The 27,904-nt window shown below is 48.6% G+C and overlaps 1 protein-coding gene across 2 annotated transcripts in view; it reads left to right on the top strand.

Moving 5' to 3' along the window:
* The window catches only part of mocs1 (molybdenum cofactor synthesis 1), a 37,874-nt gene extending 10,486 nt beyond the window's left edge, over positions 1 to 27,388 (top strand). The window contains exons 4-11 of one of the 2 annotated variants that reach the window (XM_041187787.1): positions 4,248 to 4,412; positions 9,130 to 9,191; positions 10,950 to 11,061; positions 13,323 to 13,435; positions 17,260 to 17,370; positions 20,608 to 20,728; positions 21,657 to 21,704; positions 26,281 to 27,388. In XM_041187787.1, coding sequence (XP_041043721.1) covers positions 4,248 to 4,412; positions 9,130 to 9,191; positions 10,950 to 11,061; positions 13,323 to 13,435; positions 17,260 to 17,370; positions 20,608 to 20,728; positions 21,657 to 21,704; positions 26,281 to 27,167 — 1,619 coding nt within the window. In that variant the 3' untranslated portion in view covers positions 27,168 to 27,388. Of the gene's footprint in view, positions 1 to 4,247; positions 4,413 to 9,129; positions 9,192 to 10,949; positions 11,062 to 13,322; positions 13,436 to 17,259; positions 17,371 to 20,607; positions 20,729 to 21,656; positions 21,720 to 26,280 lie in introns of both variants that reach the window. The other variant, XM_041187789.1, reaches the window with a different exon arrangement.
* The last annotated feature ends 516 nt before the right edge of the window (positions 27,389 to 27,904 follow it).

Raw genomic sequence — 27,904 nt, 5'->3', positions numbered from 1 at the left:
GAAACAGAGTTAACTGTTTCGGGTTTGTACCACCCTTCTTCAGAGCTCATGGTGGCAGGGTTCACCTGACAGCACAAAAGGATCTGTGGTTAAGCTGTGGGAGAAGGTGAGAATGTGCTGGAGAAAGAAACTCCCTTCTTTCCTCCAGATCTTAATATGCCGGACACTCGGCTGCCCAGTGCTCCCAATCATTCTCTCTGGACCCCAGAACCTTCCCACTCCCACCGATCAGTAGCATGGCCGCCCACCTTTCAGTCAGGAGATCATGGGTTCAAGACCCATTTCAGAAATTTGAGCATAAAATCAAGACTGACACTCCAACGCGGTACTGAGTGAGTGCTGCACTGTTTGAGGTGCCGTCTTTCGGAATAGATGTTAAAACGAAGCCTTGTCTGCCCCCCTTCCCCTGCCACTCGCCAGGCAGACAGGACAGAACCTCCCTACTTCTATCTGCAGTATAAGGGTGTTTGGCAGAATGTATGCAAAGAAGTTGCTGTCTTGAAAGACTCTTTGAGGAATCAACATGCGCTCCTGGAGAAACATCAAGTCTTAAAAAGGATGTTGAATACTATTTCAGAAAAAGCTGTGTTGGAACTATCAGTAGCGACAAAGTGATGCACTGAAGTGCAGCTTGAGTTGGCAAGAGTTCAAAAGCTAATCACTCTTCAAGATCAAATGCAAAAGGAGCACTTAAGCCTTCAGCAGCATGTTGAAGACTGTCTTGAACAGCAGAAAAAAGTTGAAGACTCTGTCTCAAGTTTTCTTGAAATTCAACGAAACAATTGAGCTTTGCAAAGAAAAGGAAAACCTGTTGAAGGACCCTTGCGTGCTACAAGGTTCCCTCAGAACAAAGCTTGTTCCTCTGGAAAATGACGAGAAGAGGCAACATTAATTTAATGCCACTCTGAACAACCTGAAGAACCAGTTGGCAGTGAAGACTCGGGCATGTTTTCTATTCCAGGAGGATGCCAGGAGATGCAGGAAAGAGACTGCAGAGCTGAAGAAAACGGTTGCGCATTTGGAAGAAAACTTGGAGAAGCATGACATTTCCAAAGAATAATATGAGGGAATGAAAATCAAGAGCCTAGAAAGGCGAGAAAATGTGGAAGTTCTCACAAAAGAGTGTGAAAAGCCTCAAACAATTAGCTGAAGTGAAATTACAGAATGTGAGCTTAAAGGATAGCACAGAGGGAATAGCAAAAGGAAAACTCAGAAATGGCGAGCTTCAAGCTAACATGAACAGTTTGAAGTCAATGCTGGGACAGGAAGAGGAATTGCTTGATGAATCCAAACAGTTGGCTGAATACCAAATTTAAAAACTAAAACTGATTAAATTCTTGAACTTCGACCCAGCCGGCAGGGCGTGAAAGATGAGATGCGCAATATAGACGAGCAATTCCAGGCTTTGAAGGCAGAGGAAAGAAATTCTAAGAAAGAAATTGAGGACCTAATGAGCAAATTGAAAGAGGCTACGGCAACCTGGGCTAGTGAGTCGGCCGCCTAATGACCCTCCTCCATCTCAGCGGGCCGCAAGATTGAAATCGGGCACGTGCGACCCATTATGTAATTGGGGGCAAATTAAGTTAACGGCAAAAGTAGTATTAAAAATCGCAACCCCCCACTCCCACATCCACTGGTACTGTAGTCAAGACGGCCTCCTGGAGTGGGGTAGTTTTACTAACTGTGCTTGCGTACCTAGAATTTGCGGGATGTGCCAGTGGAACTGTAGCCACGCTTTAATTGGACGCAAAGGGAGCCGCACGGCTCTCACAGTCAGTATTGTGTGCAGTCAGCACGCACCTCGCTTCACCTGCCCTTGCTTTGCGGGCGCATCACTTTAGCCATGCCGGTAGGAGGAAAAACCACGCGGATGGAAGACAGCGGAACCTGGAAACCCCGTCCATGAGCAGCGGGTCAGCCAAACGCCTCGTGGTCCGCAGCCAGGGCACCGATGGTCCACAGGTCGCCCCCCGCCGGCCTAAGGAGCAGCCAGTGACCGTGGGCGAAAGATTCCGAACGAGGATGGAACGGCCAGGTAAAGTTGTTCAAAGGATTTGAGGTTTCTGCACAGAGAGCTTTGAAGCGTGGGGCAGCCGAACTCGCCAGAGTAACTGCTGAGCTGAATGAAGAGACTAAGTTTGAAAAAGAATCGGAAATCGAAAGAGGGAACAAGTATTTGGCTAAAATTGTGCAACGTTGAAGCTTTTCCAAGACCCCGAGGGAAAAGAAAACATGAATCTACTCTCTGAATGAATCCCTTTCGGACAGAACGGGACAGCCCGTGGTATCCGATCAAAGAAGACGGATTGGCAATAAAGAGGAATATAATTCGAACGAGCGCGAAAAGCGAATTGAATTACCCAAGGACCAGAAATACCGAATACTGCAGCTTCAACTCTGAGCTGACGACGTTTACTCGAAGCAACTGAGATACCTCTCCTCCTGGATGTGATAATGATGAGATCTGGAAGAATCACAAAGCCTCCGGAGACTGTCTGAATTTGTAAAGTCAGAGGCTTGAGTGGGGAGGTGGGGGGTGGAGAAGGGATAGCAAGTAAAGTATAGGTTGTTTTGTAAATATGTTTGAGTAAAGACTTGGGTCCGGGGGGTGGGGGGAGGTGTAGTATAAGAGTAAGGGTTAGCAGAGCAAGGGTTAATGTGGGACTGGGGATGTGGTACCAGTGACGTAGAGAGTCACATGACTGTGTGTAGAAGAGTCTTGAAGTATCCAGCATGGAGACAACATCCATGCAGGCCAAACCTTGGAGATGTATATAGTTCAGTTGTCAATAAACACTTAATGTTCAACCATGCAAATTGTCAGACCCCCCTCTTCCCCATCCCCCCTGCCCCCTCCACCACCACCATTGTGAGACACTATTACCCTTCCAAGATAATCCATCCCCCATCAGTTGGGACCTACCCCTCCCACCGCTCAATGCTCTGAAACCCTCCTAGCTGCATTTTCAGTGCCCCATTACTCCTGAGATCTCTCTGCCCCTGATCTCATCATAACCCCACTGCTCCCACTCCGTGAATTCCTCTGCTGCACTCAGTTGCTGTCTCCATAATACCAGAACCCCCAAGTTGCCTTCAATGTTAACACATTGCTGCCATGCTCGTTAACCCCGGGACCCTCTGCTTGTCTCTGGCTCCTGCCCGAAGCCCCTGTTTTCCCACCCCCCTCCATCACCCCCACCCCGCTCTCTCTAGTTCAGTGACAAACTTCCCTGAACAGCAGCAATGGAAGCTTCTAATGCCTGTTTACACCCTTCCCTCTCCAGAGGGCGCTCTTGAGCAGGTAGCAGCTCCGTTTTTTAGCTCCTTTCACTCCACCTTAAAGTGAGAAGCGTTTATCTTTAAACATCCCTCCAGCTTGTAAACAGGCAGCTTTCCTCTATCAGAAAGAGCCATCAGGCTGTAACCACCTCCCATGTTACTCTGAAATACCGTGCAGTGTAACACTCCTGTCCACGCGTATCATCAGAACACTGACAGTGCAGGCATCCCTGTGCTGCTCCCATGCTAACCACTTGCACTTCCCCGGTATCCATCACTCCACCATTAGCAGCCGTGCCTTCAGCTGTCTAGGCCTTAAGCTGCTGAATCCCCTCCATCCACCGCGCTCTCTTCTCAGAATCATAGAGTTGTTATGGTGCAGGAGGAGGCCATTTGGCCCATCATGTCTGTGCCAGCTCTCTGAGCAATTCACCTAGTGCCACTCCCCTGTAACTTCTCCCTGTAACCTCTCTCATTATTCCTTTTCAGACAAAAATCCAATTCCCCTATTGAATCCCTCGATTGAACCTTCTTCCACCACACTCTCTGGCAGTGTATCCTCGATCCTAACCACTCGCTGCGTAAAACTGTTTCTCCTCCTGTCTCCGTTGCTTCTTTTTTTCAGTTGCCTTAAATCTGTGCCCCCTCGTTCTCGATCCTTCCACTAGTCGGAACAGGTTTTCCCTCCCTACACTATCCAGACCCTTCATGATCTGAAATACGTCAATCAAATCTAACTCTCCGATCCTGTTCCTTTAAGAATTCCCTAACCCAGCTTTTGGTTACTGGTTTTAATGTCTCCTCATGTAGCTCACTGTCAGATTTGGTTTGATGTCGCTGCTGTGATACTCACTGCATTAAAGGCACTATATAAATGCAGGTGGCTTATTTTGAAAAGGGGTCGCTGCTTTAACTGGGCATTTCCCAGCTGTTCTAATGCCTGCGTTTGCTTCCCCCCCACCACACAGCTCAACTACGGAAACTGGAAAAGCTCAAGACCATCGCGGTCACCACTAACGGTATCAATCTAGCTCGCCTGCTGCCGAGCCTGAAGGAAGCTGGTCTCAATCTGTTAAACATCAGCCTAGACACACTGGTCCCTGCCAAGTTTGAGTTCATTACTCGAAGGAGAGGTACAGGTCAAAGTATTTGCGTGCTGTGTCTCTCTCTCTCTCTTTCTTTCTTTCTTTCTTTCTCTCTCTCTTTCTTTCTTTCTCTCTCTCTCTCTTTCTCTTGCTCTCTTTCTTTCTTTCTCTCTCTCTCTTTCTCTCTTTCTCTCTCTCTCTCTCTTTCTCTCTCTCTCTTTCTCTCTCTCTCTTTTTCTCTCTCTTTTTCTCTCTCTCTTTCTCTTTCTTTCTCTCTTTCTTTCTCTCTCTCTCTCTTTCTCTCTCTTTTTCTCTCTCTTTCTTTCTCTCTCTCTATGTCTCTCTCTGTCTGTCTCTCTGTCTGTCTCTCTCTCTCAGTCTCTGTCTGTATCTCTCTCTGTGTCTCTGTCTCTCTCTCTCTCTGTCTCTCTCTCTGTGTCTCTCTCTGTCTCTGTCTCCGTCACTGTCTCTCTGTCTTTCTGTCTCTCTGTCTGTCTCTCTCTCTCAGTCTCTGTCTGTCTCTCTCTCTCAGTCTCTGTCTGTCTCTCTCTCTCTCAGTCTCTGTCTCTCTCTCAGTCTCTGTCTCTGTCTCTCTCTCTCAGTCTCTGTCTGTCTCTCTCTCTGTGTCTCTGTCTCTCTCTCTGTGTCTCTGTCTCTCTCTCTGTCTCTCTCTGTGTCTCTCTCTGTGTCTCTCTCTGTGTCTCTCTCTGTGTCTCTCTCTGTGTCTCTCTCGCTGTCTCACTCTTTTCTCTCTCCCTCTCTGTCTAATGTGCAGTGTTCTCACTAGGCTTTGGACTATGGAGGTTTTCCCCCAAGTAACTGTCCCCAAGTGGCCGTTGTTTATTTGTGACTGAGCCCAGACAGTGACCACAGGCTGGCAGTTCACCGTCAGGAAGGAGATATCCTGATTCTGTCGTCCTCCAGTCCAGGCTGGTCAGCCATGTATCGCCAGCCAGAAACTCGAGCCCCCACCAGCCATTTATTCCCAGCTGCTTACCATTATCCAACTTGGCCCAGAATAGATGAGGGACCACCCTGCCGGTGCTTTTACTTTCTCAGATCATTTTATTTCCACGCGAGCGCAAATGGATATCAATGCCGAAATATGAAATGGGATGGTTTTGTAAAATTTTTAAAAATATTTAAACACATTCCTCTTCCCCTCCTGTTGATCACCGGGCAGCTGGTTGGACAACCTGATCAAAGGACCCAAGCAATGCTCCTGTAGAGAATGTTGCTAGGAGATGATGTCCGCCTCTGATTTTCTTCCCCCCCCCCCCCCTCCCCCGTTGTGGGTGTCACTGGTTGGGCCAGCATTTATTGCCCATCCCTAGCTGCCCTTGAGAAGGTGGTGGTGAGCTGCCTCTTGAATCTCTGCAGTCCATGTGGTGTAGGTACACCTACAGTGCTGTTAGGAAGGGAGTTCCAGGATTTTGACGCAGTGACAGTGAAGGAACGGCGATATATTTCCAAGTCAGGATGCTGTACAGATTTGAGGTGGTGGTGTTCCCACTCATCTGCTGCCCTTGTCCTTCTGGGTCTCAGTGGGAGAGGGGTGGGTGGGTGAGGGACCAGGCACATTCCTACTGGCTTCGATGTTGGGTTCCGACAAAGACTTTAACCAGTCTCCTGTCTCTGCTGGGTTAGTTGATCCTGTGTGGAATTCTTCAAATGACTATTGTGCCCTAGTGTTAGAGAGAAGGTTTCCACTGTTGATCTCTCCCCAGCGATCTTAGCGTGTGCACGGGGTTGAAAGCACTGTTAGTCTGCTCAGCAGTCGATGGCATCTACACGATTGAGGTATTTATTGGGGCAAGACAGCGGAACTGACCTCTAGGAAGGAGGAGAGAGAAGGGTCGTGGATATTGCCAGGGAAAGGTGCAGCCAGCACCACGAGTCACAGATCCAGTCCTGGGCTTCATTATCACCACTCCTCCGACCTTAGCTTCAGCCGTGATTCAGTTGGTAGCACACTCAACTTCCGAGTCAGAAGGTTGTGGGTCCAAGCCCCAACCCAGAGCCTGAGCACATAACCCAGCCGGGCATTACAATGCAGAACCGAGGAAGCTCTGCACTGTCGAATTTACTGCATGTAAAAGACCCGGCACCATCCTGAAGCGGAGCAGGGCAGTTTCCCCTGACGCGCTGGCCAATATTTATCCCTCAGTTACTCGGACAAATTAGCTGGTCAATTCCTCGTTGCTGTTTATGGGATCTTGCTCTGCGCAAATTGCATTTCCTGCGTCGCAACTATGAATACACTTCCGAAAATACTTGCGTGGCTGTAAAGCGCTACGGGAATTCCTGAGATTGTGAAAAGCGCTGTGCCATCAGAAGTCCTTTTGTTGCTTTTGGATGCACCAGCTATGCTCTCTGAGAGTAAGTTAGTGGCAGACCAAAGCACCTCCGGCGTCAAAGCAAGGCTAAACGAGTGTAACCCGGGGAGGTAAGGCCCAAAGCTACTCGCAAAGTAAAAAAGGGGATGAAGCTGTTTCCTTCAGTGCATCTTGACTCCCTTTCCAGGCTGCATTCAACATCATAACTGGATAGGAAACACTTCACCCTGCCACATCACCCTTCAATGACACTGACTATCCCAGCCTGGCACTTTGACACATTGTTTCTTGTATTATTCACTCCCTCGGTTAGGTTCCAGATTCCCAAGTTTCCATTATCCAATAGCTAAACTAGCTTTGCTTTCATAAGTGGTTCGTGATTATTCATGTTGATGATTAAACTTGATTATTTGCGTCAGCCTTACTCCACAGCTTCGATTTGGCCTCTTCAATTTTTCAAAGCTTTCTCGCGGCCCTTTTCCCAGTAATTGCCTTTTCCCAGTGGGAAAAGGGCCGCGAGAAAGCTTTGAAAAATTGAAGGAACCAAGTCGAGACTCAGAGCAAGGATGACGCAAATAATCAAGTTGCAAGCAGTTCCAAGCTGAAGTTACAAGCGACCGCCACATGATGGTGCTGTAAACCCAACAATGACATTCTGAGTACAGCCGGCCTTCTCGGTGCCGGTAAAACTTGTACCGGCCCCTAATCCTCAGCCTGTTTCTTTTCTCCAATGTCTACCTCTCCCTTTTGACAGTGTCGGGGTAAAGCACAGCCTTTGTGTAAGTCGTGGTGCAGTTGGTAGTACTCTCATCTCTGGAATCAGGAGGTCGTTGGTTCAAGCCCCACTGCAGTGAGGACATAATCCAGGCTGACACTCTCAGTGCAGTACCGAAGGAGTGCTGCACTGTTGGAGGGTGCCTTGTGTCGGATGAGATGTTAGACTGTCCTCTTGGGGGTTTCACAGAGGAGCAGGAGATTTCTCCCACTCGGACAGGTGTCCGTGCGGTCCTCCACACCCAGTGCCTGTTGCTCAGCTGAGCAGGACTGGGCCTTCTATCGTTCCATACCTACTCAAATGCAACTGGCAAAGCTGTCAGCAAGGGCTTCCCTTCCCTTTCTCTGCCACTCCCCCACCCCCCACCAGCCTGTCATCACTGGGGGTCCCTAAAACTGAGTGTTACCCTCAGCGACATCGCTTAGAGGGCTCCCTGTCTCCACCTCTCCACTACCTCCTGTGCAGCCAACTGCTCACCTGACACATCAGCCTTGGCCGAGTCACAAAACCTCTCGCAGCTCGATGTCGGGGAGAGTGAAGCAAACCTGCCCCTTGCCACTGAACCCGTTTCACTCTTGTCAGACTGGACCAGGTTGTGTTTGAATTTTTTTGTGCCCTGTGTTGGACCCTGAATTTGTGCTTCGATGCTGCCCATTGCTGAGATGGCAGGCTTCCAGCCGCTTGCAGGCTGACCTCTGCTCCTCTGCCACTGAAACCAGGACTCGGCTACTCCAACCCTTTCCCTGCTTCCCCCTCACTCGGCCTCCCAACTTTCGTAAACTCTCAGCTTGTCCCAAACTCTCCCACATGGATTCTACTGCTTCTTCAACCCTGTCTTATGCTATCTCCCTCCTCTTCTCTCAATCCACTTGTGTCCCTCTCCCATCTTATGCCCACGAGCTTCTCTCTCTTCCCCCTTCCTCTGACTGTGGCCTTCTGTTCATCTGCCTCTGACTCTCCCACCTCACCACAAACATGCAGCCTTCAGACTAACCTGCACCTTGGGTCTGGTCCCTGGAATTCCCACCCTAAACCCTTCCACTAACCAGCTTCTCTTTCCTCTTCTCGTTTTTTAAAAAATAGCACTTAGTAATTTATTTGTGGGATGTGGGCATCACAGGCCAGGCCAAGCCCATATGTTGCCCCATCCCTGATTACCCCTTGGGAAGGTGGTGATAGATACACTGAGTCACTTGCTCAGAGGGTGGTTGTAGCTCTGGAGTCACATGCAGATGTGGATGCCCTTCCCTAAAGGGTGGTGGTGAAGCAGGTGTTTTTATTTTTGACAGTTCAGTAGCTTCATGGTCCCTGATACTAGATTTTCATTCCAGATTTATTTAATTAACTGTCATTTAAGTTCCACACCCGCCTTGATGGGATTTGAACTCGTGTCCCTGTATCACTAGTCTAGGCCTCTGGGTTACAAGTCCAGTAATGTAGCCACTGTGCCACCATGCTCCATATCTCAAAACCCGTGTCTCAGAACAAACTTCTGGATAGTCCTCCTAATCACTCGCTACCCCATGTCAGTTGCCGCCCACCTAGGAACACTGTACCCTGGGATCTCTCTTGCTGTTTAATGCACTGTGAAGATGTAAGTTGTCCTCGCTGGGTTCCGTTAACTTCTATGTTATCTCTCTTTTTTAAAACTCAGGCTTTCACAAGGTGATGGAGGGTATTAACAAAGCTATCGACCTAGGCTACAATCCAGTTAAGGCAAGTGTTTCCAACTTTTACCTTACACGTTCCTGTTCTCTTATCAGCATTGATGGGGCTGTGCACTATGAACTTTGCCCTTTCATTTCACTTGAAAGCAAGCGATAAATTAATTGGCACGAATTCTGTTGCATGCTCCACTGAGCTGGTAGTTATCACCTTTGCTTTCCCAGTGTGAGGCCAAATGGGGCACTGCTGCTTTTCTTGCAGTTTGATATGAATGTCGGGTTTATGGATTGGACTTTGTGCAGCACACACAATATTTCTAGTTTACGCCAATTTCAGTACAATATAAGGATCCCAGACAAGGCAACAGGCGTTTTATTGCAGCGGCATCAGTGATCTCATCATGGTAAAGGTTATTTCGCTTTGTGGTTCTTTGGAGCCCTCTCTTTTGACCTCCCATTTCTCAAAAGACCTAGGTTAATGCGTCCTTCTCCCAGTTTGACTGAGTTCCTTCTACCCTCCCCAGCAAACCAACTCTCCCAATGCCAAGTGATGATGACAGGCCCATCGACCTGAAACAATAGCTTTGGTCCTCCCTCCACAGCTGCTGCTTGACCTACTGAATGTTTCCCAATATTTGCTGTTTTCAGCTCCGACCTCCAGCATCCGCAATATTTTTCTTTTTCTGCTAATCCTAACGTGCGACCGCCTAGGATCTCTCTCTTCTCTCCCCACCGGTGCCCCCGGCGCACCCTCGAGCTGTGGGCGGCGAAGGGGCACTCGGGCACCTGAAAAAGGCGGGGCCATTTGTTTAAATCCTTAACTGACGTTCCGAGGTTGGGCAAAAGGGGGGAGGTCACAGTGCCAGGGCCCAGTTAGATTCCTTGGCCAAAATCTGACCCAGGCATTCAGGCAGCTGGTTGGATCAGTCCGGTTTGGGTAGACGTTCCCAACCTGCCAAGTCGAAACAACCAAAGCCAAGCCTTGGAGACGAGCTTGGGTTTTGCTCTTGCGGTTGGTTTGGATGTTGCTGAAGCCGCATGGGCTTCATTCCGGATTCAGTAGCTGATGATTAAGGCTCGGGATTATTTTAGCTAATGGACTGGGACCAGCTTGAACCTGATCTCCGAAGCGTGAGAGTCAGGCTACTTATCAGTTAAATAACCAAGGTGTGCTCCGTCGTGGCATTAACCCAAAAAAACCCTCGGTGCATCCCAAAACACCCAACACCAAAACACTCAGCCACGAGTGGGCCAGACCAGGGAAGGACGGCAGATTTCCTTCCCTGAGGGACATTAGTGAACCAGATGGGTTTTTACAACAATCGACAACAGTTCGATGTTCATCATCGGACTTAATTCCAGATTTGTATTGAACTCAGATTCCACCACCCGCCGTGGTGCGGTTAGAACCCGGGTCCCCAGACTATGACCCTGGGTCTCTAGCTCACTGGTCCAGCAACAATACCACTGCGCCATCGCTTAGCAATATTGGAAATAGTGCAGCAAATGGAATGCAGTAAGCTCCCAGTAATTGAAATGAGGAAGTGGCCAGATAACCTGTGTTCAGTGATGCTGCCTGAGGGATAAATATTGATCTCGACCCTGGAGAGAGCTCCCTTGCTCTTAGAATGGTGTCATGGGACTTGTTGCCACATGAGAGGGCAGACCAGGCCTCAGTTTATTATTACGTCCAAAAACGGTGTCAAAAGCAAGCAAAGGCGGCCACCAACTGACCCTCTTTCCCCCTCACCTCATATCCCGGTCACCCAACCAGCAACTAATGACCTCTCCTCTTTAACCTTTTGCTCAGGTGAACTGTGTAGTAATGAGGGGCCTGAACGAGGATGAGCTGTTGGACTTTGTGAAGCTGACTGAGAAGAATCCTTTGGACGTGCGGTTTATTGAGTACATGCCATTCGATGGTATGTATATGTCAGATTGAATATTATTGAAGAGTGGGTCAGAGCACTGAACCTTGACTAACCCCATCTACATTGATGGGGCTGGCGCAGCATTCCCGGTTAAAGGGCCACCCATGCTGCGGCTGAGATTCATGATAGGGCAAGCCTCCCTAACCCTCAGGCGTGAATTATGAGCCTTAATTCTTCCCAGAGCCTGGGAAAAGTTTGTTATCCCATTGTGACCAAAACGTTCTTGCCATTGTGTTTAGAGCTGTTTTTTGTTACTCTAATTTCTCAGCTTTTAAGCTGTTCAACAGACCTGCCTCTGCCTCCCCTTCCTCCTCTTCCTCACCTCTCCCCCACCACCTCCGCCCCATCTCTCAAGTTTGGAATTATACACGCTTCCCAACAGGAAGAATTGATAAGTGAGTGGAGCCAAGGAACGTGTTTCCCTCTCTAACATTGAAGCTTATTGAACACCTCAGGCTGCTGTCACTCTGGCCAGCCCAGATCTTCCGGGGAACTCCTTTAAGACTTGAGGGTCTCGGGCAATGCCTTGGCCACTAGACCACTGTAGGACGGCTAACATGTCTCCCCCAGCTTTCTGAGGTAAGGCCACAGCACCTCGCTGGCGCCTGAGTTCAGAGGGCACCTGGAGTCTAAAAATGCCTGCCAATTGCAAAGATGCTTCTACACATGCAGCCCCCCTACTCACTGGGTACCACTTGATGGAGCTATACAACCTTGAATGGTGAACTTTTTATTAATGATTTGTAAGTATAATCATGCGGAAAGACTACCCCTCACCCCTTCCCCAATGAAGCCCACCAGATGGTAGTTGGCAGTAAAGTAAGCCATTACCACGGGGTGTTGGGGAGCTGAGGCAGTGGGATGGGTGCACTCAGAGAAGCTGGTGCCCATCTAGGCCTGCTCGAGCCACCAGTTAGCGGAGAGGTTTAGGGAGGGAATCCCAGTGCTTGGGGCCTAGGCAAGCTGAAGGCTGAAACACCACAAGCCTTTGAAAGAGGCAGGATAAGCTGATGAGGCTTTTTTAAAATTATATATAAAGGAAAAGCGTACATGATGTTTGGGTTTCGAAACAGATGCATAGAGTACACAAACAAGGAAGTTTTATACTAAACCTTTAAACCATGAGTTAGGCCCCAGCTCCCTTCCAAACCACATCCCATCACACTCATGCTTGTTGAATTTCATCCTCTATCCAAGGTGTAAGAATTATTCAGTTCTGTGCATCACACTTTGGGAAGGTCAGCAGTATTTACCCATCCCTAGTTGCCCTTGAGAAGGTGGTGGTGAGCTGCCTTCTTGAACCGCTGCAGTCCATGTGGTGTAGGTACACCCACAGTGCTGTTAGGGAGGGAGTTCCAGGATTTTGATCCAGTGACAGTGAAGGAACGGCAATATATTTCCAAGCTGGGATGGTGAGTGACTTGGAGGGGAAATTCCAGGTGGTGGGGTTCCCATCTATCTGCTGCCCTTGTCCTTCTAGATGGTAGAGGTCGAGGGTTTGGAAGGTGCTGTCTAAGGAAGCTTAACGAGTTACTGCAGTGCATCTTGTAGATGGAACACGCTGTTGTTCGTGTGCCTGTGTGAGTGAACGTTGAAGGTGGTGGATGGGGTGCCAATTAAGTGGGCTGTTTTTGTCCTGGTCGGTGTCGAGCTTCTTGGAGCTGCACTCATCCAGGCAAGCGAGGATTATTCCATCACACTTCTGACTTGTGCCTTGTAGATGTGGACAGACTTTGAAGAGTCAGGAGGTGAGTTACTCGCTGCACAGTTTCCAGCCTTTGACCTGTTCCTGTAGCCACAGTATTTATATGGCCAGTCCAGTTCAGTTTCTGGTCAATGGTAATCCCATGGTGGGGGATTCAGCGATAGTAATGCCATTGAACATCAAAGGGTGATGGTTAGATTCTGTCTTGTTGGAGATGGTCATTGCCTGACACTTGTGTGGAGCGAATGTCACTTATCAGCCCAAGCCTGGATATTGTCCAGGTCTTGCTGCATTTGGACATGGACTGCTTCAGTATCTGAGGAAGTAGCTGCCTGAAGAGCCCAGGACAAGGTAAAAGGCCAACATGACATGTAGACAAACTGGTCAACAGAGAGCCCCCACCACGAGCACCAGCTCTACCTCTAGGTTTCTCAGGTGTTTGCATAGTGGATTCCTGTGCATCTGGCTAAACCAGAAAAATAAATTGTCTGGGATCAAGCCTGACACTGCCTCACTTTCCTGTCCTTTTTGACACGCGTTGCGCTAGGTAACAAGTGGAATTTTAAGAAGCTCGTGAGCTACCAGGAGATGCTGGGCATCATTAAGCAGAGGTGGCCTGACATGGAGAAGCTGCCTTCAGGAGCCTCCGACACTGCAAAGGTAATTCCTCAACTTCCGGGGGAAGCTGTTGGGAAGGCGGGTCAGCTGGTGTGCTCAAGTGGGAAGGCCCTAAATTTTTATAAAATGACCGAGAGATCTGCAAGCTTAATTTCCTCCCTGCAATATCTAGTTTGCATTAATTCCTTAATTAATCCCTTGTTCACTCATATATCACCATGCCTAAGAGATGGTGGATTCAAGTCCGACCACTCGAATGCAGCATTGAAGGAGTGCTGCAGTGCCGTAGGAACAAACTTCTGGGCAGGATGTTAAGGCCGCTCGGGATGGACCAGATCCCATGGCATTAGTTTGAAGAGGTGCTGGGGAGTTCTGCCTGACATCCTCACCGATATTATAGCCCATAACCAGCTTAAATGACCAGATAATCTCTTTTTTCTTCAATCACATTGCTGTTTCTGGGATCTTGCTGTGCACAAATTTGCTACCTTGTTTCCTAAGTAATAAGTGCGCCTACACCCCCGAGAATAGACTCGGAGAATCTCAGAGGGGTAACAGCACAGAAGGGAGCTATTCGGCCCATTGTCAGTGCCAGCCCTCTGGAGGAGCGATTCACCTCGTGCCACACACCCAACTTTTCCTGACAGTCCTACACATTCTTTCTTTTCAGATAATCCAATTTGAAAGCCTCCACCACATTGTCAGGCACTGTGTTCTAGGCCCCAGCCACTCACAGGAACAGAAACTAGGAGCAGGAGTAGGCCATTCGGCTCTTCGAGCCTGCTCCGCCATTCATCATGATCATGGCTGATCATCCAACTCAATAGCCTGCTCCCGCGTTCTCCCCATACCCTTTGATCCCTTTTGCCCCAAGAGCTATATCTAACTCCTTGAAAACATACAATGTTTTGGCCTCAACTACTTTCTGTGGTTGCGAATTCCACAGGCTCACCACTCTCTGGGTGAAGAAATTTCTCCTCATCTCAGTCCTAAATGGTCTATCCCATATCCTCAGACTGTGACCCCTGGTTTTGGACTCCCCCCCCCCCCCCATCAGGAACATCCTTCCTGCATCTACCCTGTCTAGTCCTGTTAGAATTTTATAAGTTTCTATGAGATCCCCCCTCGTTCTTCTGAACTCCAGTGAATATAATCCTAACCAACTCAATCTCTCCTCATATGTCAGTCCCGCCATCCCAGGAATCAGTCAGGTAAACCTTCGCTGCACTCCCTCTATAGCAAGAACATCCTTCCTCAGATAAGGAGATCAAAACTACACACAGTATTCCAGGTGTGGTCTCACCAAGGCCCTGTATAATTGCACCAAGACATCCCTGCTCCTGTACTTGAATCCTCTCGCTATGAAAGCCAACATACCATTTGCCTTCTTTACCGCCTGCTGCACTTGCATGCTTACCTTCAGCGACTGGTGTACAAGGACACCTGGGTCTCGTTGCACATTCCCCTCTCTCAATTTATAGCCATTCAGATAATAATCTGCCTTCTTGTTTTTGCTACCAAAGTGGATAACCTCACATTTATCCACATTATACTGCATCTGTCATGCATTTGCCCACTCAGTCAGCTTGTCTAAATCACACTGAAGCATCTCTGCATCCCCCTCACAGCTCACCCTCCCGCCCAGCTTTGTGTCACTCGTTGCGTGAAAAATTCTTTCCTCCTGTCTCCATTGCTTCTTTTGCCAATTAACTTAAACCTGCACCCTCTAGTTCTCGACTTTCCACCAGTGGGAACAGTTTCTCCCCATTCACTCTCTCCAGACCCCTCATGATTCTGAACACCCCTGTCAAATCTCCTCTCAACCTTCTCTTCTCCAAGGAAAAAGTCCCAACTTCTCCAATCGACCTACCCCACTGAAGTAAAAACTATTTAATTGGCTGGAAAGCATTTTGGGGCAGGAAAGGCACCATATAAGTGCAATGCTCTTTTTCACTTGTCAATTTATTTAACATCAACTGACAGTAAATGGCGTGAGCATGTTAACCAACGGGCAGTAAATGCTGTGCTGAAAATATTGCAGTGCACTCCTGAGAGGCAGGGCCCAACAATCTGCCCCAGCCTCGCATCCACGATCGATTCTTCCATCCTCATCCTGTCAGCAGGCTGTGTGAAGAGTCTGAGCCAGTTCCATACTCTCCATTCGACACCCGCCCACACTTGAGGCAGGACCAAGAACCAGTTCTGGCTTTTGAAGTCCTCCCTGCAGCGTACTGTTCTGATTCCACACATTTTCGAAAGAGGGTCACTCTAACCCATAAATGTGTCGAACGGATTTTCATCCCACTCTAATTTTCTTTTAAACAATTTAAGAGACCCAATTATTATTAATGAGGGGGAGACTTTATCTCAAGGACACCGGTAATTCATTTGTACAATAAAACTCTCATACAGAATCCTCTGGCGTCCACTTTTAGATTCAGAACAGGCTGATGGACCTTTGGTCCCAGAATTTCCTGAATCTATCAGTGCCTGAAAAGGGAAAAGATCCTTTATGCTCAATTAAAAGGTCCCTTGATGCCAACATTTCAGCCTGTCTATTTTTGCTGGCCAAGGGTATAAAAGGATATGGAGCCAAGGATTTAATGTACACATCAGCCGTGTTCACGTCAAATGATAGAGCAGGTTTGTAGGGCTGATTGGCCTGCTCCTGTTCCTGTGATTTTTTTTCTCTTGAGTGAGTCATAGTGCGCATTTCCAGAATTTTCTGCATTAGCTTCAAGAAAATTACTCCTTTAGCCCAGGAGTAACCATCAGAAGACCCCTTTCCTTACATCCTTACAAATAATGACCAAAGTGACCTTGGGAAGGTCCTGACCCCCTTCACTCCTCACCCAGTTGTGGTGGGCTTGAGGTCAAGTCTGCCTTGATCAGATAGACTGTCCGGAGCTGTAGGAGTGCCAAATTAAATGCTGTTGCACTTTCCTGAGGTGGTTCTCCAGGTTGTTTCGGGGCCTGCCTCTGTTGCAGTGGTCTTGTGGCTATAGATTGCGAGTTCGAGTCCCACCATGGTATATTGTGAAATCGAATTCAATAAATGTAGTCACTCGTGGACTGACACGGGATAAACTGACCATAGGGGGAAAAAAATACCCACTGGCTCCAAGAAAGGATCCCTGCCACCCCTTCAGTCCCCAGGCAATTTGCTTGAGTCTTCATGTTCTCAGATATCTTAACATCTTCACTCAGAGGGTGGCGAACCTCTGGAATCCTCTACCCCACGTCACACTAGCCTGACATTGTACAGCTACTATACTGTGGTTTGAAGTGAGATCGCAGTGAATCATGCATGTGTGGGGTGTTCCCAATTTATAAAATTCCCATCTTTGCTTTCAAACCTGCCCCTAAATCACCCCCCTCCCCCGTCCCCAGCTCGATTTTTAATTGTTGCTGCTGATCCCGGTGCCTCGTGTTGGACGGTTTACATCGTCACTTGTTCGGGTGAGGGCAGCATAGAGCTGCTCTCTAAGACTCCCTGCCCCTGCCCTGTGGTGGAATAGCCCACTCTCCAAGCAATCAAATGAAGACCAGCCCTTGAGGTGAGGAACCGAGGGGCAATTCGTGTCACTGAACCCAGCAAGAATCTGCTGAGGGGGGGGGGTGGCGGGGTGTGGTCACTCGAGAATTCTTTGTTTTGTGCCCTAACTATCTTGGAGGCCTTTGGATCAGGCCTGAAGCTGCTCTTCCATGACTCTGACCCACAACATAGGTGGTGTTTTTTTTCCCCCTGCCCAAGGGCGAACTGGAGGGAAGGGCGAGCCTTGAAAGCAAAATAAAAGAGGGAACCTGACACTCGGGAATGTTGTTGGATGTTCATTGAGAATTCACCTCCAGGTCTTTTCCTTTAGGCTTATAAGGTCCCTGACTTCCAGGGCCGGATCGGATTCATCACCTCTATGTCCGAACATTTCTGCGGCTCTTGCAATCGACTAAGGATCACCGCTGATGGCAATCTGAAGGTAAAGGGGCTGGACACACTGGGCCTTTTGAGTTTGGCCTCCCTTTGCAGGCCTACATCTGAGATGGATCAGCAACTACTGCCACCTGCCCCCCTGCCATTCCCCATCTGGAGATGTTGCTCCAAGTGAAGTGTTTTGATAATGAGGAATAATGACCTGGCTACACAACAGGCACCAGGGTGGGTTAGTGGTAGTTATTCAGGCTGGAAATGGGTGGAACATTGTGTTCCACTAGGATTGTTGCTGGGACCAGTGTTGTTCACCATTTATATAAATGTTAGCAAGCGTTCTTCCAGTCTCCAAACTCTAAGCCTGTAGCCAGTGAGGATTGGAAAATGACGGTCTGAGCCTCCACTATTTTACCCCCACCACCGCCTCTAACCCCACCCTGCCGTCTCTTGCAGCCTGGGATGCATTTCTGGTCTGGCAATATATCCACTTTCAAAGGTGCTAAACCCCTTTATATTACCCCCCACGCATTGTTTAGTCCACCCAATGTTTCACACTCCTCCTCCTTAATGACAATGCCTACATTCTTCCCCCTCTTTTGTGAAGACGTACACAAAATATTCATTAAGAACCATACCCACATCTTCCACCTCCAAAACCTTGAAAAGACCATGCTGTGAATACTGTGAACAGTTCTGGTCTCTCATCTTGTGGAAAAGATATCATGGCACTGGTCAAGGTGCAGATTTACCAGAACTGAGAGGTTATGCCTCTCTGAACAAAGTGAACAGGCTGGGACTCCCTACCCTGTCAGAGAAGGCTAAGGGGTGATAGCGGCTTCAAGGTAATGGTAAGGTAATGATAAGGTAGACATAAAGCTGTTTCCACATGCAGGTAAGAGCAGAACCAGGGGTCACAAATATGAGTTAGTTACTAGTAAATCCACTACGGAATTCAGGAGAAACTTCCAGAGTAAATAGAAAGCGGAATTTGCTACAGTTTAGATAAATTGCATATATGTATTTAAGGGCACAGGAGGGAGAAAGGAACAGAAGGATTAGCACAAGAAGGGCTGGCGAAAGTTTGTGTTGAGCATAAACACCGGCAAGACCTGTTGGGCCAAATGGCCATTTTCTTAATATAATATAGATATTTAAATAAGGAAAGAGTTAACAAAGTGAGTGTTGGTCCTATAGAGAGTGCGTCTGGGGAATTGATAATTGAAAGTAGGGAGATGGTGGACAAATTAAATAGGTATTTTGCTTTGGTGTTCACTATAGAGGACACAAGTAACATCCTGGAAATAACTGTAAACCAGGAAATGGAAGGGAGGGAGGAACTCTGGAAAATTACAATCACCAGGGAAGTGGTACTGAGCAAATTGTCGGGCCTGCGGGCTGACAAATCTCCGGATGGGCTTCCCCCAAAGGTCTTGACAGAAGTGGTTAGTGAGATAGTTGATGCACTAGTTTTAATTTTCCAAAATTCCCCAGATTTGGGGAAGGTTCCATTAGACTGGAAAATAGCAAATATAATTCCTTTATTCCAAAAGGGAGGGAGACAGAAAACAGGAACCTAAAGGCCAGTTAGCCTAGCCTCTGTCATAGGGAAAATGTTAGAAGCTATTATTAAAGATGCTATAGCAGGGCACTTAGAAACATTCAAGGCAAACTCACAGAGTCAACATGGTTTTGTAAAAGGGAAATCACGTTTAACCAATTTATTGGAGTTCTTTGAAGGAGTCACATGTGCTGTGGATAAAGGGAAACCAGTGGATGTTCTATACTTAGATTTCCAAAAGGCATTTGATAAAGTGCCACATCAAAGGTTATTGCAGAAAATAAAAGCTCATGGTGTAGGGGTTATTTACAGGAAGCCGAGTTGGCATAAATGGGTTTTTTTCTGGTTGGCAGTGGTGTGCCACAGGGATCAGTGATGGGATCTCAACTTTTTACAATTTATATAAATGATTTGGATGAAGAGACTGAAGGAATGGTTGCTAAACTTGCTGACAAAAAGGTAGGAAAATAAATTGTGAAGAGGACATAAGGAGGCTCCAAAGTGACACAGATAGGTTAAGTGAGTGGGCAAAGATCTGGCAAATGGAGTGTAATGTGAGCAAATGTGAAATTGTTCATTTTGGCTGGAAGAATAATAAAGAAGCTTATTATCTAAATGGTGAGAGATTGCACAGCCCTGAGGTTCAGAGGAACCTGGGTGTCCTAGTGTATGAATCTCAAAAAGCTTGTATGCAGGTACAGCAGGTACTTAGGAAAGCTAATAGAATGCTATCATTTATTGTGAGGGCAATTGATTACAGAAATAGCTATGCTTCAGTTGTACAGGGCATTGGTGAGACCACATCTGGAGTATATGTACAGTACTGGTCTTGTTATATAAAGGAAAACGTAAATGTGTTAGAAACAGTTCACAGAAGGTTACGAGACTGATACCAGGAATGGGCGGGTTGTCTCATGAGGCAATGCTGAACAAGTTAGGCTTGTATCCACTGAAATTTGGAAGAGCAAGAGGTAACTTAATTGGAACCTTTATGATCCTGAGGGGTAATGACAAGCCGGATGTGGAGAGGATGTTTCCTCCTGTGGGAGAATGTGGAACCAGGGGTCACTGTTTAACAATAAGGGGTCGCCTATTTAAGGCAGAGGTGAGAAGAAATTCTTTCTCTGAGGGTTGAGTGTCTTTGGAACTCTCCTCCTCAAAAGGAGGTGGAAGCAGAGTCTTTGAATATTTTTAAGGCAGAGCTAGATAGATTTTTAATTAACAAGGGGGTGAAAGGTTATTGTGCAGATGGGAATGTGGAGTTGAGGTTACAGTCAGATCAGCCGTGATCTTATGGGATGGCAGAGCAGGCTCGAGGGGCCGAGTGGCCTGCTCCTGCTCCTAATTCGAATGCTCGTAAACACTTTATAGCGTTGCACTTGGTGAAGGCAGCCGTAAGTGTTTATTATTTGCGTGATATAATTATAACCTTCTTTCCAAAGCTGTTGCATTTAATTTGAAGACCCTGAGCTTCCTGACTCCGGACTTCCCGTTTCTGTTTTGACCGGAATTTGGAGCTAGCCTAGCTGATTTCACTCCGTTTCTGCTGTCTTTCCCACCCTCCCCCAACCCCCCCCACCTCCGGAATTAGAATTTTTAAAAAGTCGGTCGTTCAGGAGAGGGAGGCGACCTAAAACTGTAAGGCCTCCTCCGACTGAGTCTGCGGGGGACTGTCTTCGACTTCTGAAGTCACGCTGTTCAGCTGCCGGTTCTGCTTTTAATGTGCAGGTTTGTCTCTTCGGGAATACCGAAGTGTCCCTGAGGGAGGTGCTGCGGTCTGGAGCCACAGAGGAGGACGTACTGGAGATTATTGGTGCCGCAGTGGGCAGGAAGAAAAAGCAGCACGCGGGTAAGGTTACGACCACTGTATATTGTTCCAAAGGGAGAGATTTATGGAGCGTAAGTAAGGGAGAGACTATTTCCAGTGACAGGAAGTCAGTAACAAGAGGACACTGATTTGAGGCTATTGGCTAAAAGAACCAGCGGGAGGAGTTAAGTGGGTTTTTTTTTTACGCAGCTTGTTATGATCTGGAATGCATTGGCTGAAAAGATGATTGAATTAGAACGGGACTGGAGTAACTTCTAAAGGAACTTGGATTAAATATTTGAAGGAGGACAGAGTTTGCAGGGCTTTGATGAAAGAGCAGAGCTTTGGGTTTGATTGGACAGCTCTGTCAGAGAGCTGGCGGAGGCACATAACCAATGGGGGACCGTAGTCGCCTATCTCCCACACGTCTGGCCACGAACCCAAGCTTACAGGGTGGGGTTAGTGGAGGGGTGGTGGGTGGGAGCAACGGAGCTGTTATATCGAAAGAAACAATCGACTGATCTGTCATTTCGGAGGCTTAGATCTGAATGTTGTTAGGTGACCCTCAGGTTTTGGGAAACAGGACCAAGTGCAGGGAGTGGACCTGCCGGCTTCTCCATACGTGGCTATTGTGGAAAAGGACACAATTGGGGCTGCCTCTGTGGTCACATAGCCCACTGACACTTTCCACGCTTACTGTTGAAGACTTGGATGAGGAACTATGCGGGGAAAGGGCAGCAGTGTGGGACTAACTGGATAGCTCTTTCAACGAGCTAACACAGGCAGTACAGACCGAATGGTCTCTTGTCATGTATGATTCTTAAGTGAGAAATGATGCACTCTCGTTTATAAACTGCTAATATATGATAGCTTTTTCTATCGATAATTGAGCTGGTGGTAAGGATAACAAGTTTTCAGATCAATTACCAGAAGAGAGGCTGTTTTAATTACTCTGCTGGTTCCTTTCCAGGGATGTTTAACATATCACAGATGAAGAACAGGCCCATGATCCTGATTGGTGGGTGACTGAGCAGTACGTACTATTGACATTTTCATTTGCGATTTAACACGATCTCCCTCCTCATGGTTCCTTCATTCTGTGCACGTTTCTTCGTGTGAGAGGATCTTCCTGAGTCTTTCTGATTTGGAAGCCACTTCCTGACTGTGATAAATCCTAGATAATTCGCATCCTTCTCTCCCTCCCACTGCCAACCACCACCCAACACGTGAGGCAAAGTCCCATTTGGGTTTATGTTAGCAGTTTGAATGTAAAAGTTTACCTGGTCATTGTCACATTGCTGTTTGTGGGAGCTTGCTTTGTGCGAATTGGCTGCTATGCTGCTTGCAATAGTGACTATACTTCAAATGTACTTCACTGGCTGTAAGGTACTTTGAGGCTTCCTGTGGTCAGGAAAAGCGCTTATATTAATGCAAGTCACCGTCATCTTCTAGAACAAAACCCACTGCCCAGCGCGTAACACAAACCACCTCCAAGCCAATAACAACTTCTGTTTATATCGTGCCTTAAAGCTATACCAACATGTGTTACCAGTCACAATTTGACCCTCGAACCATGTAAGGTGATGCGGGCAGATGACCAAAAGCTTGGTCAGAGATGGGTTTGCAGGAGCATCTTCCAGGAGGAGAGAGAGAGAGAGAGAGATAGAGAGAGGAAATTGCAGGTTTAGGATGGGAATTCCAGAGCTTGGAGCCCAGGCAGCTGAAGGCACAGCCGCCAATGGTGGAGCGGTTAAAATCGGGGATGCTCAAGAGGCCGTAATTGGAGGAGCGCAGAGATCTGGGAGGGTTATAGGGCCGAAGGAAATTACTGAGACAAGGAGAGGTGAGGCCACAGAGGAATTTGGACACAAAGAGGAGAATTATATTCTCCAGCCTGTTCCTAACCTCCCCAGTCACCAAAGGCTACGTTGCAGTCGTAATTTTTAACCAGATTCACACAGAGCGGCGGCAAGATCTAATGAAGCTGAACACTAAGACCTGGGCAGATGAAACCTCTGGCAATGATCGCTTTTCGCAGGAGATAGCGGTGATATACAGAAGCCTGTAGCCAAATGAATGAGGAGGAGATTGCAGCAATGGGGTGTGGGCAAAGTCTGCTTGAGTATTATTAGGCGAGGACCCAGGCTCCAAACTGAATGATTTTGGTGATATGGGGGAGCCAGTGTAAGTCAGTGAGGACTAGGGTGATGAGCAAGAGGAGCTTAGTGCTAACGTACATACCACTCTTGCCCACCGCCCCCGGGTTTGCATATTCAAAGGTCCGAGGTTTGAAAGGTTTCAAGTTGCTGGTCACTTGAGTTCCTGTAGGACAACTGGAGCTTTCAAGATTGAGATTGATCGTTTAATCCTCGGAGTCAGGGTACAATTGCTCTGTAGCAAAGATAGGGTAATGGAGTCGGGGTAAGGATCAGCCGTGATCTCGTGGGATGGCAGAGCACCCCTGAGGGGCTGAATGGCCTCACTCCTGTCCCACCTGCCCCTTCATGACCCTTCGTTAACAGCCGAGACAGGCCCAAGGACTGAGTAGCCCCCGAGAAAGGGATAAAGGTAATTTGGAGTGAAAGGGTGTGCAGCATCCCACCGGGAGCATGGTTGCTAATGCTTGGCGCTTCTCTCCGGCATCTCAGCAGGTGAGCCTTGGCGCGGGTCCCGGGAATTTGCTGCCTGTTTGCTGAGGCAGTAAATAATTTTGGTGTGTAACACAAGTTTGTCCACATGTCTAATTCCCAGGTGGATACCCTGCTCCAGGCTCAGCAGTGTCCGGCCAAATGTTTTTATTTATTATTTTTATCTGAGAGGATGTGAGGAGGGAATGCAATGTACTGGCTTGGCTAGGTTACCATTTCTTTTAAAATTTTGTTTTCAGGTTTCTTTGCACAAAAGGAAGAAAATGAACGCACGTCTTCAGTAGCAACTGCTCGTGTGGTTCTTTACCTTTACATCCAATTGCTGCATCCCCCATGCTACCCCCACAACCTGTTTGGGCCGTGTTATAGGGACAAGAGGCCTTGGAGAGCTTGAATCAGTAATCGTTCACTAATCCTGCAGACGTTTGGCCCATCGCACCTGTGCCGGCCCTTTAAAATTAGTTCAACTGCCTTTCAGGGGGACCTCATCGAAACCTACCAAGTTCTGAAGGGACTCGATAGTCTGGAGGCTGAGAGATCATTTCCGCTGGTTGGCGAGTCTAAAACGGGGGTCGGGGGCGCTGTCTCGGGATAAGGGGCCGATTGTCTAGGGCTGAGATGAGGCGAAATTTCTTCACCCAACGGGGATGAGAGTCTTTTGGAGTCCTCCACGCCAGAGGGTGGTGGATGCTCCATGGTTGAACCGTTGAGGGCTGGGATAGACAGATTTTTCTCTCAGGGAGTTAAGGGATGTGGGGAAGCGGGCAGGGAAATGGAGTTGAAGCCCAAAGACCGGCCATGATCGTATTGAATGGTGGAGCAGGCCGTATGCTCTACACCTGCTCCTATTTCTCATGTTTTTGTGTTCAGGCAGTGTATTCAGGATTCGGAACCTAAAGAAAAAAAACCCCCTCATCTCCTCCCTGCTTCTTTTGCCAATTATCTTTACTTATTGAGTGCCCGAGTGTGCTTGGCTCAGCTCGTAGCTTGCTCACTCACTCACCGAGTTAGAAAGTTGCGGATTTATGTCCGACTCTCGACTCACAAGTGCAAAATCTAGGCGCACATTACTGTGCAGCGCTGCGGAAGTGCTGCACTGTCAGGGCTGCCATCTGACCCCTCAGGCGGACGCAAAAGATGCCTTGGTACTATTTTTGAAGAGCAAGGGAGTTCTCCCAGCTGCGGCCTAGTTAATATTTATTGGGAAACCAACACCACTAAAGCAGATTATCCGCTCGTTATTCCAGTGATATTTCTGGGAGCTTGATTTGTGCAAATTGGCTGACTTGTTTCCAACATGGCTACATTGACCTAATTGGCCGTAAGGTGCTTCGGAAAGGCCTGAGCTCGCGAAAGTCGTGATAGAAATGCAAGTTCTTGTGTCGAGTGGGAATATAAATGTAGGCAGTGGACATCTTTAGCTGTTTGTTCACGCAAGAAATCCATCTCCTCTGAGCTAGATTCCCCCATCCGCACATGAGCACTTACCAGCAAGACGACCAGATACGAGCCTATGACTGACGGGCACTTTTTAAAAAAATTTATTCACAGGATGTGGGTGTCACTGGCTAGGCCAGCATTTATTGCCCATCCCTAATGGCCCTTGAGAAGGTGGTAGTGAGCCTATCCAGCACTCATGATGGTTGGAGCTTCACGAGCAGATACCTCCCCCTACCCTATGGTTGTGTAAGCTTCAGGAAGAGTTGATGGAAAAATCCAACGCGGGTAATAAGAGGAAGCAGTACTCCAGTTAACTCGTGCCTTCCCCACTCTGGCGGTCGAAACTCATATGGATTAGGAGCAGGAGTAGTCCACTCGGCCCCTCCAGCCTGCTCTACCATTCAAAAACATGGTGGCTGATCTAATTTGAACCTCAACCCCACATTCCCGCCTACCCCCGATAACCTTTCATCCCCTTGTTTATCAAGAATCTATCTACCTCGGCCTTAAAAATATTCAAAGATTTGCTTCCTCAAAGGTGGTTGAGACAGAGTTCCAAAGTCTCTCAACCCTCAGAGGGGAAAACAAATTTCACCTCATCTCTGTTTTAAACGGGTGATCCCATATTTTTGAACAGTGACCCCTAGTTCTAGATTCTCCCACAAGAGGAAACACCCTCCCCACATCCACCCTGTCAAGACCCTTCAGGATTTTACATGTTTCAATTAAGTCACTTCTTATTCTTCTAAACTCCAGTGGATACAAGCCTCACCTGTCCAACCTTTCCTCATAGGACAACCTCCCCATTCCTGGTATTAGTTAGTAAACCTTCTCTGAACTGCTTCCAGCACATTTATGTTCTTCCTTAAATAAGGAAACCAATACTGTACACAGCTCATATCGGTTTCTCACCCTAATGTAGTTGTTAAAGCTAGTTTTGTTTTGATACTACCACGATTGCATGCCATCTTCTGTTCCAAAAATTTATTTTGTTACTCTACTGGCTGCTATTGTCTCCCTCAGTTGCATGTGATATTTGCTCCCGCTCTCCTGCGAGTGTGTAGAATGCCTTCTGCCTCGATCTAACTTGACTGTGCGCATTTGTCTTCTGGAGATGAGTGTAAGTTAATGTGAGCAGGGGTCTCAAAAGAATAGGAAGAACTTTCATTTCTACAGCACCTAACCATTGAGGTACTTGCGAAGTGTAGTCACTGTGGGGGATTCACCCAGGCGGCTAGCACATAGCAAGTTCCTGCAGGCAGCAGCGAGTATCTTGGGCACATGATGAGGCCTCAAATTAAGGCCTGCTCTGAAAGACAGCACCTCCAACAATGCAGCACTCTCGAGGCTTCTTCCCACACCCCTCAACAGCTGAGGGTGACAAGAGGCCCCGAAGCCTTCCAGTGCGCGGCGCAATCGAGATTGGGAGCGGTAAATGCTCTCTCCCAGTTAACGATGCTTTACTTTGCTTTCCTGTGCTCCTCTCAATCCTGTTTCTACTTTCAGGGGAAGATCCTGTTCCTTCCACTGCAGCTCAGGGAGTCGTAAATTTGATCCAACCGGACCGACGGCCAATTTGGAACAGCTCGCCGCCTGCTCCGATGGGAAGAACATTCTGGAATGATGTGTTTACAAGTGAGGGAGGCCTGCCAACTTTTCATGGAGGAGTGGGATCCGCAGCCAGCACTGCCTGGCCTGTGCTAAGAACATACTGCACTGACTGTGGCAGACCGGCCAAGAGGGGCTCTGAGGGCCTCAGCACTGCTGCTGGGCCTGAAGGCCAGGGGATTGCGGCCCGCCAACACGCACAGCCTTGCTCAGGCACGGAAAAGAGCGCGGCGGACTCGAGCGACCGTGGGCGGGGCCTGGCTGCCGGTGGACCTGCCGGCGAAGGCAGGGCGGGAGACCCCGGGGAGGCTGAGCAGTTGACTCACACTGACGCGCGGGGCCGGGCCGTCATGGTGGACGTCGGGGGCAAACCCGACTCGCGGCGCACGGCCTCGGCGCAGGCCGTGGTCCTGCTGGGGGAGCGGGCCTACCGGCTGCTCCGGGCCAACCAGCTGCGGAAGGGCGACGCGCTGGTGACGGCCCAGCTCGCCGGCATCGGCGCGGCCAAGCTGACTGCCCAGCTCATCCCGCTGTGCCACGCCGTCCAGCTGCACCGGGTCGACATCTCGCTGGAGCTGGACGAGGGCCGGCTGGCGGCCGTCGTCACGGCGACCTGCGGCGCCGCCGGCAAGACGGGGGTGGAGATGGAGGCCCTGGTGGCGGCCAGCGTGGCGGCCTTGACCGTTTACGACATGTGCAAGGCTGTCACGCGTGACATGGTGATCGAGGAGGTGAAGCTGATCAGCAAGACCGGCGGGCAGCGGGGCGACTTCCATCGCACTTAGGGCAACTGGTTTACCGCCCGTTGGCGTACCAAATTCCAGAGTCGCGCCAAAGTTCACGTCTGTCGCCTCTGAAATCCTGCGGTAGGGGTTGAATTAACGGTGCGAGCCTTGCTGCTGTTTAAGTATTACGCAAAACTCAAAGTCAAGCCACCTGCCTTCACCTGACCAGGTCTCTCCCTCACCTCGGCAGTGTCGTCACTCAGTCCGTTTCGTGTGTTTGGGTGGGTGGGTGGGTGGGTGGGAGAAAAAAATGTGACCGGATGGCCTCGTCAGCCCAACCTGTCCAGCAGTTGACAACCCGACAGCCCCCTTTAGACACACACACACACACACACACACACACACACACGCAATATCCTGAGGCGCTTTCAACAGAGGAATAGCAGAACAAAGAGGCATCAAGCCAAGAGCGAGAACTGTCAGAAAGTAAAGTCAAACAGATGGTTTTTTTGGAGAGCTTCTTAAGAGGAAGAGAAGGAGAAATATCACTGACAGAGAAAGACTTGTGCACCACCTTCCATGGCCTCAACATGTCCCAGAGCACTTAACAGCCAATGAAGTGCTTCTTTGAAGCACAGCCACTGTTTTAATCTCGGGAAATGCTTATCCAAGGATTCCAGCACCTAGCGGAGAGGCAGCAGGAAAACTGGTTACTGGTAGTGAGAAAAAAGTGGACAGGGGCCTGCAGAAGAAGCTGGAGTTGGAGGGCAGGTGTGGGAGGGGTTGCTGCGCTGCGA

The sequence above is a fragment of the Carcharodon carcharias genome, chromosome 5, assembly GCF_017639515.1.
Source record: "Carcharodon carcharias isolate sCarCar2 chromosome 5, sCarCar2.pri, whole genome shotgun sequence".
NCBI lineage: Eukaryota > Metazoa > Chordata > Chondrichthyes > Lamniformes > Lamnidae > Carcharodon > Carcharodon carcharias.
Note: the sequence above shows the minus strand (reverse complement) of the source record. Positions and strands in the feature narration are given on the sequence as shown.